Raw genomic sequence first — 18,370 nt, forward strand, 5'->3', positions numbered from 1 at the left:
GTATTTTTATCATACAAAATTTTTAAACGAAAAAATCAATCTACAAATATTAAATATACGTTAGAAAGCGGTAACTACGTAGACTAATTAAAAAAGACGGTGCACTCTATATCGATTTTCTATACTACTCGTGGTACATAAAATTTCTCACAGATCATAAGCCTTGATAAACATCTCCGATCTACTTCCCATAGTCCAGTGCAAATTTTGACGGGCCCTTTGGAAGCAGCGATCGCAATTGCTGATAAATAATAATAAGCCAAGACCGTCACCAGCTGAGAAGTAGAAACATACGATCGATCCTTCTGGTCAACAAATTGATGTGCAGAGTGGTTCATTAAACTGCTCCAAACCAACACAAGGTCACAGCTCTATTTTTTTTTTTTGATAGTATAGTATTTTGATATGAGAGCAGTCTAAAAAATTAGAGTATAAAAGATCTAAAATTGGAGGATAGTTTTCATCCTGTCACTAAATTCAATCTCCGAAATGCTCTTCTACATACGATGTGATGCACTATTTGTGTTCTAATAGATATGTCACACCATCACTTAAGTGGAGAGGTAAAATATAGTCGAGACGTCAAGAGAAGGATCCATCTAATATCAATAGTAGAGTTTTTTTCAATAAAATTTTTTTCCACCCATAATTTCTTATCAGTACTTTAACACTCAAAACTAGTACTATTATAAACCCATGTGCATCTGACACTTTGCGGTGCCAGTACTTGATGCGGAACTTGTTACCTTGCACAGGATTTTAGTTAATTTGCACAACTACGACGGTATTCTCAGTAGACTGAAATACGTAACCAAGTAATCCTCAGACCTAAATTAAAACAAATATATTTAAATAATTTCTCAAACGTAGAAATCTTAAACTACATGTCCAAAGAAGAACACGTTTTTTTTTTTTGGTTACAACATCCGCCATGTTTCAGGAACGCAGTTCAACCCATCACCTAATTTGGTTTCGCTGCATGTACCCGCTCCTATCTATTATTGCGTCATGACTTCCGCCGCAGTTGAATTCCACTGTCACGCAATGAGTTGGAACTTCGTTAGTTTTTTTTTTTAAGATAAAAAACAGAATGTTCGTACAATACGAGTATGAATGAGAATAAATAGAAGCAAACTAATTCATGGCAAAAAGAAAGTGAAAATAGCAAAAAAAAAAAAAAAAAAAAAAAAAAAAAAAAAAGCTAATAGAAGATAAATAGAGATAAAAAGAAAGAGAGATTTGTTGGATCGCAAGAGGTAGGCTAGTGTACAGTTCTGGAGCAGCCATCGGCATCCCCCGACGTCGCATGGATCGCAAAGCTTAAAAGAGAATACAAGAGTCCACTCAACTCAAGATTTCAGATCATGAGATTACAGCCATCCAACTATATATCTAGATTCTCATCATTGCTGTATCTGCTAATAAAAATATTTTATTCTTTGATAAAATTATAATATTTTATAGTCATATTATGATATCTACATCTAGAAAGTCATAATTTTTTTCTACAAGATGTCATAATTTTTTTAAAAAACAGTGATATTTTCATCATTCAAAATTTTTAAATGAAAAAATCGATTTGCAGACATTAAATGTATGTTGAAAATAGTTGGATAAAAATATCTTTTCTATATTATGATATCCTAAACATATTATGACATCTTAGGCTATAATACGCTACAGGATGTCATAATTTTTTCTAAAGAACAAAATATTTTCATCATACAAAATTTTTAAATAAAAAAATCGATCTACAGACATTAAATATATGTTAAAAAGTGATGACTACGTGGATCAATCGAATAAAATAATTACTCCATATCAATTTTCTACACCATTAATGATATACAAAATTTCTCACAGATCATAAGCATGATAAACATCTCCGATCTACTCCCCGTAGTCCAGTGTGAATTTTGATGGACCTTTTGAAAGCAGTGATTGCAGTTGCTGATAAATAATAATAAGCAAAGACGTCATCAGCTGAGAAGCAGAAACAAACGATCGATCCTTCTGGTCAACAAATTGATGTGCAGAGTGGTTCATTGTACTGCCAAACCAACCAAGGTCACAGCTCTTTTTTTTTTTTTTAGAACATGTGGATAGTTACAGCACTTTGATATAAAAACAGTCCATAAAATTAGAATACAAAAAATCTATAACTGGGGACAGCTCTCATCCTATCATCAAATTCAATTTTTGAAATGCTCCACTACATACGATGCGATGTATTATTCATCTTTTAATAGACATGTCGCACCGCCACCAAAGTAGAGAGATAAATATAGTCCAGATGTCAAAGAAGAGTGGATAGGCTTCCAATTACCTCGTATTATCACGGATCCATCCAATAACGATAGTAGAGTCTTCCTCAATAAAAATCTTTCCATCCGCAACTTCTGACCAGCAAATATGCTTTTTTCACTCTCAAAAAAAAAAAAAAAGTTCTACAAAGCCCACGAAATTTACTACAAAAACATGAGCCACCTACAATAACGCAGCATCATTTTAGAAGGATAAATAAGAGAGGTACACAGAGAAAAAAAAAGTGTTTGCTAACAAACTAAGAACAAGAACCAACCATACTAACATATTCTGAGAAGAAGCTCGGGAATAAAAGTAACCCAATAAGTCAAAATTAAAAGTTAAAGAACTTTAATAACATTCTGTTTTGCTTGTCTCTAAACATGGAAAAATCTCCTGCCAACTGCAAGGCGTGGATCCTGGAAGTGCCCTTTGGACATGTTGAATAATTCGTCGACAACTTCTATAAACTGGATTAATTAAGAGAATAAGGAGGTGAATTTATCTTGCTTGTGCGAGCCCGGAAACACAACTCTCTTGGTACACATTTAAGTGCACAAAGTCCATTTTTAGCCATAATTTACATATTGTTGCAGAAGGTTTACGTTAAAATCATGTAGCAATGGATAGGGCATGTGCTTAAATTTAAACCTTGATTAACAATATCTGTGAGCCCATTTTTTTGGAACTTGACATAGCTGCAGGGAAAAGAAAGTAATTCTAGCCGTGGTTTGTGAAGCAGAGAAACAATGCTCAAAAGTGCGCATTTAAATTCTTGAGGGTTACTCTGGATGCTTAATGATATATGCTCTATTTTGTACTTCATAGATGTCCTTTTTAATTCCCTGAAAGGTCCCGTAAGTTGATATAAATCCAATATTTGTCATCGAGTGTAACATCCCGGTCCAAAATCAGCCACAACCAATAAAAAAAAAAAAAAAAAAAACAGAGGAGGAAGACTCCTAGCCGGAGTCTTCTTCCTTCACGATTCCGGCAAAATCGGACTCAAAGAGTCCGGCTAGGGTAGGAAACCTCCAGTATAAAGATCCCCCGTCCTCTCTTAGGAAATTACAACAAAAAATTTGAGAAAAATTGAGGGATTTGAGAAATTTTCTCAAAGGTTACCGTGGGTGGTTGATCGGAAGAAAGGGGGTCGTCGGAGCTTTCTTTGGACGGCGGAACAAGGTATTCCTCTTCTCCTTTTTATTCTCCGGTCATCGGTGTTTTTGGGAAGCCGGCGAGGTGCCGGTTCGGGCTCAAACAGGGATACCCTGTTTATGTGATCTTTTTCCTTTTCTGCCGCCGGCAACAGGGACGGTGGCACTGCCACCGACAGGGTAGCACCGCCGGCGTCGGGACGTTGTCGGAAAGGGTGGCCGGAGGTGGCTCACCTGGTCGGATATGGGGGAGGTGCTCGGAAAGAGCGCGGGTTCTCTGTTTTTGACCGCGGGAAGAAGGAAGAAGAAGAAGAAAAGAAAAGAAAAAGGAAAAAGAAAAAAAAAAAGGAAAAAGAGAAAGAGAAAAATAAAAATAAAAATAAAATAAGAAGAAGAAGAAGAGAGAAAAATTTTTCCTCTCTCCTTTCTCTCTTCTTTCTCTCTCTTTTCTCTCTCCTCTCTCTACCTTCTCTCTCTATATTTTCTCTCTCTAGATTCTCTCTCTAGACTTTTCTCTCTCTTTACGGATTTTATCTCTCTAGGATCTTTTCTTCCTCTCTGATTGCATCATGAACCCTAGGATATATTTGAATTAAAAATATGATGAATTGAGGTTGCTCCGAAATTCGTGCGGTAGGTCTGATTCCAGTCCGATCCTATTCGAAATTTGTAACACTTGATTCATATTGAGTCACCCTGATAGGACCTCTGATGATCTCGACCATGATTGCCTCATCGGAAGGATACGAAGGTTTCTCTCTCCACTTTCTCTCTCTATAATTTTCTCTCTCTTCATGAATTTTCTCTCTCTAAAAGTCTTATGGATCAGTGAAGGATCCAGATACATAGACAAGTCCTAATTTTGGTTAATCCTAAGAGAGATCCTCGATCTGTGTTATTAGGATCGATTATCGATAATTTTCTCTATATGTGATTTTTATATTGATCAGGGTTATGAAGAGATGATTGTCTGCATATGATATCGAGTGGAATATCTTGTTAGAGAAATTCATAAATCAAAGAAGAACATTGATTTCTGTGTTTGGATCAGTCATCGGTAAAGGTAAGAATCCCTGTACATGATCACTATTATATATGCTATTTTACTGTTGGTCTTGCATCGTTGGTTTTGTATCGTCGGATTTGAGATCGATGAATTTATTATACCTGAGATACTGTTATTTGATTTTGAGCATGAGTATGTTATGTCAATATATATGTATCAGAGATTGATAGCATGATTATATGGGTATGACATATCCGAATTGATCATAATGCAAGACAGAATTGATTTGATGAAATCAACACAAAATGATTAAATGAAAAGAAAGAGATATATGGTATGGACTAGTCTTGTCATATGAAACAGCCCGCCAGGAGCTTATGCCTGGGACAGCCCCCACTGGCTTACAAGTGGATCAGCCGGCCAGGAGCTCATGCCTGGGACAGCCCGCCAGGAGCTTATGCCTGGGACAGCCTCTCACGGGCTTTGGTATGTGGGACAGCCGGCCAGGAGCTCATCCTGGGACAGTCTTGAAAGACTTTTTAAAGTGGATTCGATCCGGATGATGACTGAGGTATAGACTTGGATAGTCCAGAGCCAGAAAGAAAATGTTAAAAGTCATGTGATTATGAAAAGAGAAATGAAAGATAAGGCATGAAACAATTGTTGAACAAAAGTGTTTCACCTGTTAACATATGATGATGCATCTATTTTGACAAGACAGCAAATTTATGAATGTTTGCATTATTCTGGACATTGAAAATGAGATTTTATATTTTATTGCTATTCTTTATTTTCAGACTATATTACTATATCAGTGTGATATGGAAATTCTTTCTGGGCTGTAAAGCTCACACCCCTTCATCTTTCTTTTCTTCTCAGAGTTACAAGATGTCCATGGTTGGCTATGGCTTGGATTTACGGGTGAGCAGAAGGATAAATAGAGTGTCATAGTATCTGATCAGAAAATTGAAGAAATTTAAATTGTAATTATGCAAGATTTTATGAATTATTATTGAAATTAAATATTATGGTTGATGAGATTGTAATGATTTAATTTGGCCTTGCATATTCTTTAGGGCTTGCTCTAAGGAGTGTGCGGCCATCACGTATCCGACCCGGGTGTTGGGTTCGGGGCGTGACAGAATGGTATCAGAGCTTAGGATATGATCATTAGGGATTATGATATGAGTGATTAGAATATTACAGAGTAATATCAGAGCTTAGGTTATGATCATTGGAGATTACGATATAAATGATTAGGATGTGATAGAATAATATCAAAGCTTAGGTTTAAGATCACTAAGATTATGAAGTGATATTAAAACTTTATGTAAAGATCAGTAGGATGTGACGGAGTGGCATCTGAGCTTAGAGGTTAGGTTACGTTTATTTGGAGACAATGATACAAGTGATTAGGATATGACAGAACAGTACTAGAGCCCAGGTTTAAGGTCACTAGGGATTGTCATATAAGTGATATCAAAACTTTGAGATTATAATCACTAAAGTATGATTGATAATATCAGAGTTTAAGATTTTGATCATTAAAGGTATGATAGAATGATATTAGAGTTTAGGTTATGATCACTAGAAAATATGATTTAAGTGGTATTTGAGTTTAAGGTTATAATTATTCAGAATTGTAATTCTAGTGATATCTGAACTTAGGTTATGATCATGAGGAACATGATAGATATAAAAGAGATGATTCAATATTTAGATTTCGAATCAATAGATATTAAGATGAAATTTTTGCATAAGTGGCATATGTTATCTATAATAAAATTGACGAGTTATATCTTGGATTTCAATTAGTAGAGTGGCCTGAATATAAGAAGAGTTGACCTTAGAATGAAATGGGAGGTATTGATATGTAATGTTGAGTATACTCGCTGATTTTGGAATGCTAAACTTATATGGAAGAAAATTATGATAACTTTTCTGATTTTGATGTTAATTATTTGAGCATTATAAATTTTTGGACTTATCAAAAGAAAATTAATTAGGGTATGGTCTAAGAAGAAATTTCATCATATGAGAGAGAAATATTTTTGAACATTGAATCTATAAGAGGTCATATATGAAACTCAATTTTAAATGAAAAATATACTTGAATTTTATTATGAGAATATGAGATACACATCTTGGTGAAATCTTTGGTTACTCAAAATATCATATTCTGAATATGATTCCTGGATCTTTCAAGTTGCATTGAATTTCAAGTCAATAGTTTATTTTTCTAAGTAGATCAAAAGTATTTTGATATTGTTGTTAATTTAAAAAAAAAAATTATTTTATCAGAGTATGATATACAGGTTATGATAAAAGTTTTAATAATTCGAATTATTATCTGTGGATTAATTTTTTTTTGTTGAAGATGGTGAAGTGTATTAATTATTCAAGTCAAAATTGGATTATTATTTTTTAAAATTGATCTAAGACATCTTGTTAGTGTTAAATTTTGAATGACTTATACAAGGGACAAGATTTTGTATGAATTTATCGATTAATATTAAAGGATTGTGATAAAGGGAGCTCTATAAGAAATAATCAAGTTGATTCTATTTAAGGATGTTGGCTTGAGTTCTTTTAGTTGTCAAGTGAGAATTAATTCTTTTAAAAAGAAAGATTGATTTAGAAATTATCTAAATGATTGTAAGGTAAATTTAAGATTAACTCCAATTGATTCTAAACATGTCGGATTCTTGAAGAGTGATGAAACTTATGCAATGATTTCAAATATAGGAAGTAGATCAAGATTTAATTTTTATATGCTATACCCAAAGGTAGTAAAGATAAAGAAACTTAAAATTTTGTCGTAAGTCTTATATGAAATTAGAAGGTTGGATCTATTCTGGATTGATCTAACATATAAGGATATTTTTTATCTTTGATAGACTTATATAATTTGATAAATTAAGATCAGAGTGCGTAGCAAAGCATGGTGGATTAAATTGATTAGAAATACTAATCTTTTAAATCAAAAGATATTATGATGAAATACATTAGTTGCAAATAAGGAAGGATTTTATTGATAAGGAAAGAATGCTACAGATTTTGATCTAATCTGATCATAGCCAGATAATTGTAGATAATACCAAGAAATTCTAGATATCTCAAGTTTATTAACAGCTTGATAGTTCTGATATTAGTTCAAACTTAGAATGTCCTAACATAGATCTTATATTTTTAAAATTTAATATTGTTACTCGAACTGATATAGAAGATTGAGATTTTCTTAAGATGAGAGATTACATATAAAATTTGTTGGAAGGTCAAGAGAAGAAAGAAATCGATGATTATGAAGAATGCCCGATGTTTGACCTTTATTTATTTTCTATCAAGGGTAGTCTGAAATAATTATGAATTTCGAGTGAAATGTATTAGACAAATAACGGTGGTATATTAATACAAGTCTAAAATGTTACAGTCCTTCAAAAGTTGAGAAATCAATAAAAAGGGATGAGTTTGAAATTTTAAATAATTTTGTTATAACAAGATCGTGAGAAATAAATAATATATAAGACATTATTGTAAGCTTGAGAATGATATGAAGAATGTATACTTTAAAATATATCTCAACAACATAACTTAATTTCGAGGACGAAATTATTTGAAGGGGGGGAGAATGTAACACCCCGGTCCAGAATCAGCCACAGCCAATAAAAAAAAAAAAAAAAACAGAGGAGGAGGAAGACTCCTAGTCGGAGTCTTCTTCCTTCACGATTCCGGCAAAATCGGACTCAAAGAGTCCGGCTAGGGTAGGAAACCTCCAGTATAAAGATCCCCCGTCCTCTCTTAGGAAATTACAACAAAAATTTTGAGGAAAATTGAGGGATTTGAGAAATTTTCTCAAAGGTTACCGTGGGTGGTTGATCGGAAGAAAGGGGGTCGTCGGAGCTTTCTTTGGACGGCGGAACAAGGTATTCCTCTTCTCCTTTTTATTCTCCGGTCATCGGTGTTTTTGGGAAGCCGGCGAGGTGCCGGTTTGGGCTCAAACAGGGATACCCTGTTTATGTGATCTTTTTCCTTTTCTGCCGTCGGCAACAGGGACGGTGGCACTGCCACCGACAGGGTAGCACCGCCGGCGTCGGGACGTTGCCGGAAAGGGTGGCCGGAGGTGGCTCACCTGGCCGGATATGGGGGAGGCGCTCGGAAAGAGCGCGGGTTCTCTGTTTTTGACCGCGGGAAGAAGGAAGAAGAAGAAGAAAAGAAAAGAAAAAGGAAAAAGAAAAAAAAAAAAGAGAAAGAGAAAAATAAAAATAAAAATAAATTAAAAAGAAGAAGAAGAGAGAAAAATCTTTCCTCTCTCTTTTCTCTCTTCTTTCTCTCTCTTTTCTCTCTCCTCTCTCTACCTTCTCTCTCTATATTTTCTCTCTCTAGATTCTCTCTCTAGACTTTTCTCTCTCTTTACGGATTTTGTCTCTCTAGGATCTTTTCTTCCTCTCTGATTGCATCATGAACCCTAGGATATATTTGAATTAAAAATATGATGAATTGAGGTTGCTCCGAAATTCGTGCGGTAGGTCTGATTCCAGTCCAATCCTATTCGAAATTTGTAACACTTGATTCATATTGAGTCACCCTGATAGGACCTCTGATGATCTCGACCATGATTGCCTCATCGGAAGGATACGAAGGTTTCTCTCTCCACTTTCTCTCTCTACTTTCTCTCTCTATAATTTTCTCTCTCTTCATGAATTTTCTCTCTCTAGAAGTCTTATGGATCAGTGGAGGATCCAGATACATAGACAAGTCCTAATTTTGGTTAATCCTAAGAGAGATCCTCGATCTGTGTTATTAGGATCGATTATCGATAATTTTTTCTATATGTGATTTTTATATTGATCAGGGTTATGAAGAGATGATTGTCTGCATATGATATCGAGTGGAATATCTTGTTAGAGAAATTCATAAATCAAAGAAGAACATTGATTTCTGTGTTTGGATCAGTCATCGGTAAAGGTAAGAATCCCTGTACATGATCACTATTATATATGCTATTTTACTGTTGGTCTTGCATCGTTGGTTTTGTATCGTCGGATTTGAGATCGATGAATTTATTATACCTGAGATACTGTTATTTGATTTTGAGCATGAGTATGTTATGTCAATATATATGTATCAGAGATTGATAGCATGATTATATGGGTATGACATATCCGAATTGATCATAATGCAAGACAGAATTGATTTGATGAAATCAACACAAAATGATTAAATGAAAAGAAAGAGATATATGGTATGGACTAGCCTTGTCATATGAAACAGCCCGCCAGGAGCTTATGCCTGGGACAGCCCCCACTGGCTTACAGGTGGATCAGCCGGCCAGAAGCTCATGCCTGGGACAGCCCGCCAGGAGCTTATGCCTGGGACAGCCTCTCACGGGCTTTGGTACGTGGGACAGCCGGCCAGGAGCTCATCCTGGGACAGTCTTGAAAGACTTTTTAAAGTGGATTCGATCCGGATGATGACTGAGGTATAGACTTGGATAGTCCAGAGCCAGAAAGAAAATGTTAAAAGTCATGTGATTATGAAAAGAGAAATGAAAGATAAGGCATGAAACAATTGTTGAACAAAAGTGTTTCACCTGTTAACATATGATGATGCATCTATTTTGACAAGACAGCAAATTTATGAATGTTTGCATTATTCTGGACATTGAAAATGAGATTTTATATTTTATTGCTATTCTTTATTTTCAGACTATATTACTATATCAGTGTGATATGGAAATTCTTTCTGGGCTGTAAAGCTCACACCCCTTCATCTTTCTTTTCTTCTCAGAGTTACAAGATGTCCATGGTTGGCTATGGCTTGGATTTACGGGTGAGCAGAAGGATAAATAGAGTGTCATAGTATCTGATCAGAAAAATGAAGAAATTTAAATTGTAATTATGCAAGATTTTATGAATTATTATTGAAATTAAATATTATGGTTGATGAGATTGTAATGATTTAATTTGGCCTTGCATATTCTTTAGGGCTTGCTCTAAGAAATGTGCGGCCATCATGTATCCGACTCGGATGTTGGATTCGGGGCGTGACATCGAGATAAAGAAATTCTGATTATTGCATCGGAACAGAGATGAAAAGATCGAACTGATAAAACTTGGACGTGCATAAAATTACATAATAATACATTTTGAGAAGCAAAACTTTTTCCGTACTCCTGGGATAATGACACTAAGAGAATTACCACCTAACCTTCTGAAGCAATTATTGTTGCATTAATAACTGAAGTCTGTGTTCTAATTATTCAAAGAATGTGGAGAAGTTTTAAATATGGGTGGATGTTTCAAAAATTAATCAACATAATCAACCAAAATGATCACATGCTTGTCTGAAGCAAATGCAAATAGTCTGACTAGAATTATAATATTAAATATTTTTACTTGCATTTCTTGTCAATATTGTGCAAAATATATTTTTTTATTTCTATTATATATCGACTCGGATAACATTATTATTATTATTTTTAAACGGTCCTTGGATTAGGTTGGCTCCAATAGACCAGTGAACGCTCATTTTCTCTATTGCTAGTGAGATCATTGTAAGTTTGGGGACAAAATTACCCGAGTCCATATTTGATGAGAGCAAAACTGCACTCAATCTCATTCATTACCTCTCCCCACCTTCCCCTGTATCCTCTCTCCTCTCTTTACTCCTCTGCTTCACTATCTACATCATCTTCTCCTCTCTGCACCTTCTTTATTCACACCAATCTCCTTTTCTTGCCTCGTCATTGCTCCAAGTCTCGTCCGTCTTCTCCTCCATCTTCGGGTCTTGTCTCTCACGTCATCATGGATTCTTTGCTCCTCCCTGACGAAGATCTTGAAAGATCTAGCCGGATGGAGGCCTTTGACCCTTGCTGACCTCCGGTAATGCTGCTCTTTTATAGTCCTGGCAACTTCCTTGTTTCTTTCTCTCCTCTTGTCTTGCCTTGAGCGAGGCAAGGAAGAGCACGGGCTCCGTGCTTGGTTACAGTCAGGGTGCTAGCTAAGTGGTCGACCTCGCAGCTTTGAAGTGAGGACCCACCATGATGGACAATATTTGGCAAACAAATTTCTTTTTGTTCTGTTTCCTGTCCCACTATGTGTTTGATTGGCTACATTCCACGCTCAAAAGTTTAGTGAGATGTGAATTTGTAAGCTGGGGCAGCTTATGCGTCTATATTGAATCACGAAAAATTTTACCGGACTAAGATCATGCTTTCAAGTATTGAGATATAGTATATGTGTAGAGATGCATCATTTACTTGAAATCAGGCTTCTGTATTCTGATGGGATTCGGTACTGCTGAGACTGATGGCACCCAATCATGCTTCTCTATTCAATATAACAGAGATCTTCTTTGCTGTCTGTAATTTAGCTTGTCATTTCAGAACGACCGTTCCAATTTTTTGCATGGTGTTGTGAGGTCAACTTTCAGTAGTATCAACTCAGTAGGATGGAGTTGAGAATGGGGATTGCAGGCAGCATACATGTATGCGTCCCTGTATACGTGCGCACGCACGAGAGATAGAGAGAAAGAAGAGATGGCTAATCTCAATTTAGAAAGAGAAAGAGATAAAGATGAAAGTGATATAAATATTATCTATCCAGATCTATTTTCGTATTCAAATAAATTCAGATATTTATAAAAAATTAAAATCCAACTAATATCTAAATTCATATCCATCAAAACTAAAAATAAAAAAAAACAACCATTCTATCTATATCCGAATCTACGTGTAATCCTATATAATTTTATATAATAATTATTAATTTTTTAAAAAATATACAATCATATAAATATATTATTAATTTAATTTATCATTTATTTAATAATATCTTTGATTCTATCGTTATAAAATTTAATTATCTAAATAATATTTATAATTATATCCATACTTCTAATATTCGAATTGTATCCATATTTTTTTAAAATAAATATAAATATAAATTTTTATATTTGAATAATATTTATATTTATATTTATATTCATCAAATACGGATATAGATACAGTGATATCCGATCCGATTTCAGTTGTAGAAGGAGAGATGGGAAGATTGGCTGACACATGTATAAATGGTGCCACCTTCCCAATAAACCAACAAGAAAATTAGAGATTTTTTTGCCAGCTCCAGGACAAATGCAGAGAGACAACCTCACTAATGAAAAGAAGCCCAGCACAGTTCAAACACAATATAATTATAATCAAGGAGAATCCTGAATAGAGTGGACAAGGGACAATGGCCTGAGCCACCAGCTGACATCTCTTGATCAGCAGTAGGAAGTTTGTGGAGGGCGCCAACCCACAGTTTATTCGAGTGTCCAGATTTGGCCTCACCTGTCACTGTCCCCCCACCAAAACTCTGAGAGAAGGCTGCAACAAGGGGTCACCCTCCTCACCATTGGTTTAGCTGAAACCCAAGATCCCCTCTTCTTTTTCTGCGGGAAAAAGCATACAAAGATAAAGAATATTATTTGCACCTTATACCACAATCATGTCGTTTTTAGGTTCTCTTTTGAAAGAACAGAGGCTTCAGACCTTTTCTGGGTTTTGGTAAGGAAAGATTCTCCCCTCACAGTGAGAGGGACAAAAACTTCCAGACGCCCTCCCCTTTTTTCCATTCCTCAAGGAGACACTTGTTGGCCAGGGAGATTTTAGGTCACCCTTTTACCTAATTCTATCAGCATCTGAGAACAAACAGATAGAACTTGGGTGCCTCAAGTCCTTCTGTACAAATAAATAAGATAGGTCTTGGATGCTCACCTCGCACCATAAATTGGCAGGGGAGTCATTAGATTTACATGACTGAATACATAAAATGGGATATGAGGAGTAATTAATGCACCTTGTTGCATTCAGAGTTATCTAGCTGTTGCACATATCATGGCACTGGCTGAAGCTTTATGGATGGTCTGTGCAAATACTTTACAAAAGCAGTGGGAGATTTTCAACCTTCAAAGACTGAAAAATGAGCAGTTTTGTGACAAAGAACTTAATTAATTGATTCTAATGTTTGCAAGGATTCTTAAATCTTAATTGATTCAAAAAGGATTAAATAATTCCTACAATTAAGACAATACATTGGGCACGCTATTTGCAAAACAAACCTGAGTTGAACGTCTCTACCTTAAGCACATCAATGTGCCTCTAAAAACACATTTTCTTAAAGATACTACGGTCAGAACAAGGATTTTGACAATCTTTGAGATCTGATGCTCCTCAATTATACAACAAGGCAATGAGCAACTACCGAAAATTTCTGCTTATTTTGGTGGCATTCATAACAAGTATGCCGAATGCAATTAATTCATTGCAAAACAGAAAAACCATGACAAGCAAGGTCCTAATATGTAGAACATATAAGAGAGTCAAAAATTAAAAGCTAAAAATCAAACCATCACAAAATAAGAAATTAAAGATGGATGCAAACGATATTTAGAACATATGTGAGAGTCAAATATTAACATTCAAGAGGGACATAAAATTAATAAAAATTAAGCAAAACAGGAAAATGAAGCATAATTTCTTAAAAAATGATGCAGAAATGATCACAGTAAAATGGAAGTGAGCGCATCTTGCCATTCTATAGATCAACTGTGCCAACAGACATCTCAAACTGTTCTGCCCAGAGATATATGCAAGAAAAGGACAAGGATCACCAGCAACACCTTCAGAAATGATTTCCTCTGTATCAAAAGCAATTTCTATAAGCTCCAAGCCCCACAAAATCTTTCAAAAGGACCCCCAAAACAGAAAAACTATTTATAAATCCCTGTGATGCCATCAAATCCAATGCAGAACAAAACAATTCAAGAGGCCACTTCAAGCCTCGGTTCAAAGCAGAAACCAGTGAAAAGCTGGAGAGGAAATCTTTTGGTCACAGGACACTTGACCGACCATTTCCACTGCTTCTGGTTCATGTCAAAAACAAGCAAAGCAGTGGCTCCATAACTCTGTATGTATATCAGATCATCAGTGCCACTGCTTGCAAAAACATCATCAAACTCACCAAATCCTTGGAAAAATTTGTGAGGCATCCGAGTGACCTCTCGCCAACCTTCCTTGCAAAGCTCCCAGATGCCTATTCCCCTGATGATATCTGGCCTGTCATATTTCGCAATCCCGCCAACCATGACCAGCCTCTCTTTGAGGTTCATCAGCCGGCCACAGGTGAGGGAACAAGGCACTGGTATCAACGTGCGCATCAGAGAAGTGTGAGAAGATCGAGCTGAGAGATCATACATGATCAGGCCATGGCGGCGGTCAGCAGTTCCTAAAACAGCAGTAGAGTGAATCAAGCAGTACAAAATTCCATTGCAAATCACGCTCTCGTCACCTCCCCTCCATCCTGAGAAAACCTCCGTAATGGATGTAACCCATGATCTATTCCCTGACTCATATATGTGGATGGAGAAGTCCCACTGGAGGAAATCTCCTGGCACCTGCTTAGATTTTGCCACAACAACAGTGTAATCATGAGATTTCCTGTCCACAGATATAGCAAGGGTACTATAGTCGGGGAACTTTACACCAGGAGGTTCCAATAGCATCTTCCAGTCTTTTGTGATTGGGTTGCAAACAAAGATACGGCTTCTACTGTCATTGTCCATGGAGCAAACCAATCCACAGGATGAAGAGATAAACCAGTTACTTCTTTCAATGCAAGGAAGACTGAAGCTATACCACTTCCGAAGTATGGGGTCATAGGCATAACCAGCAGGAGCCTCACTACAGGTAAACATGTAGTACCATGGCTTCTGAGGCAACTTGTTGGCCCATAGAAACCTCCTCAAGTGGATGATATCATACCATCTTTTGCACACGGATGAAGCTCTGATAATGCTTGCAATGGGCAAAAAGGATAAGATTCTCTCTAAGATATCATCTGGAAGAATGCTATCCAAGGAAACCATGAATTCTTCGCCTCCCTTGTTGCTCTCCGAGACTGGTTCAAATTCAGCAACCTCACTTCCAAAATGGCTAATGGAAAGAGGCTCCCATGATGTCTCACCCTCCATGAGGGTAAGAAGACCATTCAACAAAGGCCAAAGCAAAATCTGAAAGGATTCTGAAAGAGAGAGAAGAGAGAAGAGCAAAGAAATATAAAAGATCAGATTCAAAATTACATTAAAAGTGCCAGAACATGAATCCAATCCCAAACACGAACTATTCTTGACCAGGAAAAAAAAAAAAAAAAGAAAAGAAGGGGGGGAACTTTAAAGAAAAGAGCTCCGGTAAAATAGAATCCTCTGCATCTTCAAGCATAATATAGATAACGACGCAATAAAAGATATGTTCTTGCGCACCAAGAAAATTACAAGTATATTGGTTAATAACTTACAGCAGGAAATACAACCAAGACTACACCGGAAAAAAGAAAGAAAGAAAGAAAGAAAGAACAAGAAAGAGAACACATGCAAGTGTTCGCATCGCTGAACCGAATCCTATCAAATTTTTTCATCTATTAGAAGGAAAGTGGGAAAGATATGAGAGAAGAGATAGCCACGAACAAAACCATATCAGCAAAAAGATCAGATGTACATATCAACTAGCATGCTATAATCTAACATACCAAATAAAAGGCATGGTGACAGACCTCAATCTTCCGATTGGACTGAATCTGTTCGCACAGATTAATATTATAAAAATTGCATCATAAAAGAATCCCCGTTACCAAAAACTGGCAATTTCGAGCAACTGTTTTATGTAAGAAATCACCATATAAGATAGAGAATTTGCCCGTTCCAAAAATGAAACCTTACATTATGTTCTCTCCCAGGTATCCCAACAAGAGACTTGCCATTAAATCCAACAGATAAACAGCATTATCTCATCACAAAACATGCCACTAATGTCCCCCATATCTCCATCCATCATTTAACATCAAACACTAGAAAAAGACGAAATCAGAAAAAGAAAACAAAAAAAAAAAAAAACTCGAAAAACCAAGGGCATAGATCAAACAAGAACAGGGGAAACGAAAACCAACAGCAAAGTAAACAATGGCAAAAGAAACAAAAAAAAAAAAAAAAAGGGTTTTTCACCCATACCTTAGCAGTAATGGATAATAAAAAGAAAGGCGCACCAAAATCCGATCTTGTTGGTTCCTCTCGGTCCAAGATCCACCTTTCCCTCGTTCCGGAGATCTTTCCACCTAGTTCTATCCAGAAAAATCGTGATTTCGCGGAGGAATGGCGGAGAGAGGTCTTAGACAAGAGCCACAAAGGCCTCCTTTATCCGCATCTCACCATCTGGCGAGCGAGGGAGAAGGGAAAACAGGGGGAGGCGACACGGGCTTCGGCCGTACCTATCCGAAGGCCTTGGATTTGGCGGTAGGAAACGACGACGGGGGGCGTGGCAGAATGGCCCCGAGATGGGGTCTTGCTTCGGGATCGAGATCGCGAGGGTGATAGAACAGTGGTTTCGGCTCCAGCAAGAAAACAAAACGACGGGCAGAGTAACAAGTGGGAAAGGGGTTTTCTTTAGAGCTGTTTTTTTTTTTTTTTTTTTGAGGAGAAGATGGGGGAGTTTGGAAGAGTGAGAGGAGAGACAGGAGAAGATGAGGGAGCTGAGGAGAGAGATGATGGATAGGTGGTCTATGAGCCTATGTAATGCTAGGGACTATATATAATGTCAAACTTTGTTTGGTCTCTCTAGAGAGAGGTGTTTTTTTTCGGAAAATATATATATAAAAAAAAAAAGGGTAAACTGCTGCACTGAGAAGGTGGTAGTAGCAATTACAACATCTCAATACAAAAATATATCCAAAAAGACAGAATCATAAAACCATAACAAAGAGACAACTGAAGTTCATAACCTGGAGAAGACAACTAAATATAAGTAAAGGTGGCCAGCTTTGACACCTTTTGTAGCACCTTGTGGTCACTTCTTCATGGGTTTTGCCCTCTGTTTGAGCCATGCCTTTCCTCTCAAATTTTATTGTTTTAAAGTTATACACATATATTTCGGGTAGAAAGAAATATCCTAATAATATTCGTAATCCAACTTAGCTACCCTTCCAATGTGATTGGAGGGATTTGATGTTGAATGAATGCTGGACCATGCTATATCAATGTCGGCTAATGTTGCAGGGTGATATAATACTTTCTTTAATATTGAAAGAGATTTAAATGACGGTGCCATATAATCATTTTCTTTCTATGATATTTTATTTTTCAAATTTATTGAATATATTCATATTAAACTTATATGATTTGTCTGGCCTATTTTAAAAGAAAAAAGACAGTGCCACGTAGCAGTAAAATTTTATACTAAAAAGCTAAGTAATTAACAGATAACTTTCTTGTTGACCTATTTACTGTGTGTTAATAATAGCCAAATTTGTTCATGGCTGACCAATGCTACAGTAAATATATTGTTGAAATTTTATACTAAGAAAGTAAATAACTAACACCCTCGTGGTAGCATGCTTCGAGGCATCCAAACTTTCTTTCGAGGAGATGATGAGGCTTATGTCGACATGTTTCTTTTCTGCGCCTACTTTGCTCTCAAAGGCAAGGTCAAAAAAGGACTAAAACTTAGAAGACAAGAAACCAGTGATTCATAGGACAGTGATATCCAGCAAAGTGATGCTTACACTCCACATCTTGCTTGTTCACCTACAAAGAATTTGTGCATGACCGTATTTGTTCATGCTTTTTGCATGCCAATCCAACTATGTCTTGGATAGCATCATTAAATGAGGAATATATGTAAGCAAGCAACTTGAATGAAGACACCTGGAAAGAGACCATGGATCATAACCCAAGTTGTGAATGCATGGATCCTACTCAAAAAAGGCAAAAATAATCGATAACAATCCATAATTTCATTCCTACCGAAACCATAACATATCCCATATTAAGCCATGTGCACAATAACAAAGTCCTAATATGACTCATCTCTAAC

At 36.3% G+C, this 18,370-nt stretch overlaps 1 protein-coding gene across 3 annotated transcripts; it reads right to left on the reverse strand.

The window, feature by feature from the left end:
- Nucleotides 1-12,600: 12,600 nt before the first annotated feature.
- On the reverse strand, nt 12,601-17,059 carry LOC105047537 (F-box/kelch-repeat protein At3g61590). Of its 3 annotated transcripts, XR_012141995.1 has the most exons (3): nt 16,513-17,057; nt 14,042-15,530; nt 12,601-12,900 (listed from the first exon to the last, which is right to left on the reverse strand). XR_012141995.1 is itself a non-coding variant. In XM_029265272.2 (2 exons), the coding sequence occupies exon 2, from the start codon at nt 15,478-15,480 to the stop codon at nt 14,272-14,274; it is 1,209 nt and encodes a 402-aa protein (XP_029121105.2). In that variant the 5' UTR covers nt 15,481-15,530; nt 16,548-17,059; the 3' UTR covers nt 13,001-14,271. The 3 variants fall into 3 exon arrangements, 2 of the variants coding, with proteins under 2 accessions (XP_029121105.2, XP_010924797.2); XM_029265272.2 differs by lacking the exon at nt 12,601-12,900 and having other exon boundaries at nt 13,001-15,530; nt 16,548-17,059; XM_010926495.4 differs by lacking the exon at nt 12,601-12,900 and having other exon boundaries at nt 13,001-15,530.
- Between the last annotated feature and the right edge of the window lie 1,311 nt (nt 17,060-18,370).

This window comes from Elaeis guineensis, chromosome 6 (assembly GCF_000442705.2).
Source record: "Elaeis guineensis isolate ETL-2024a chromosome 6, EG11, whole genome shotgun sequence".
Lineage (NCBI taxonomy): Eukaryota > Viridiplantae > Streptophyta > Magnoliopsida > Arecales > Arecaceae > Elaeis > Elaeis guineensis.

Coding starts and splice junctions, on each gene's coding strand:
- LOC105047537 (XM_029265272.2), bottom strand. CDS start 15,480: ATGGAGGGTGAGACATCATGGGAGCCTCTTTCCATTAGCCATTTTGGA.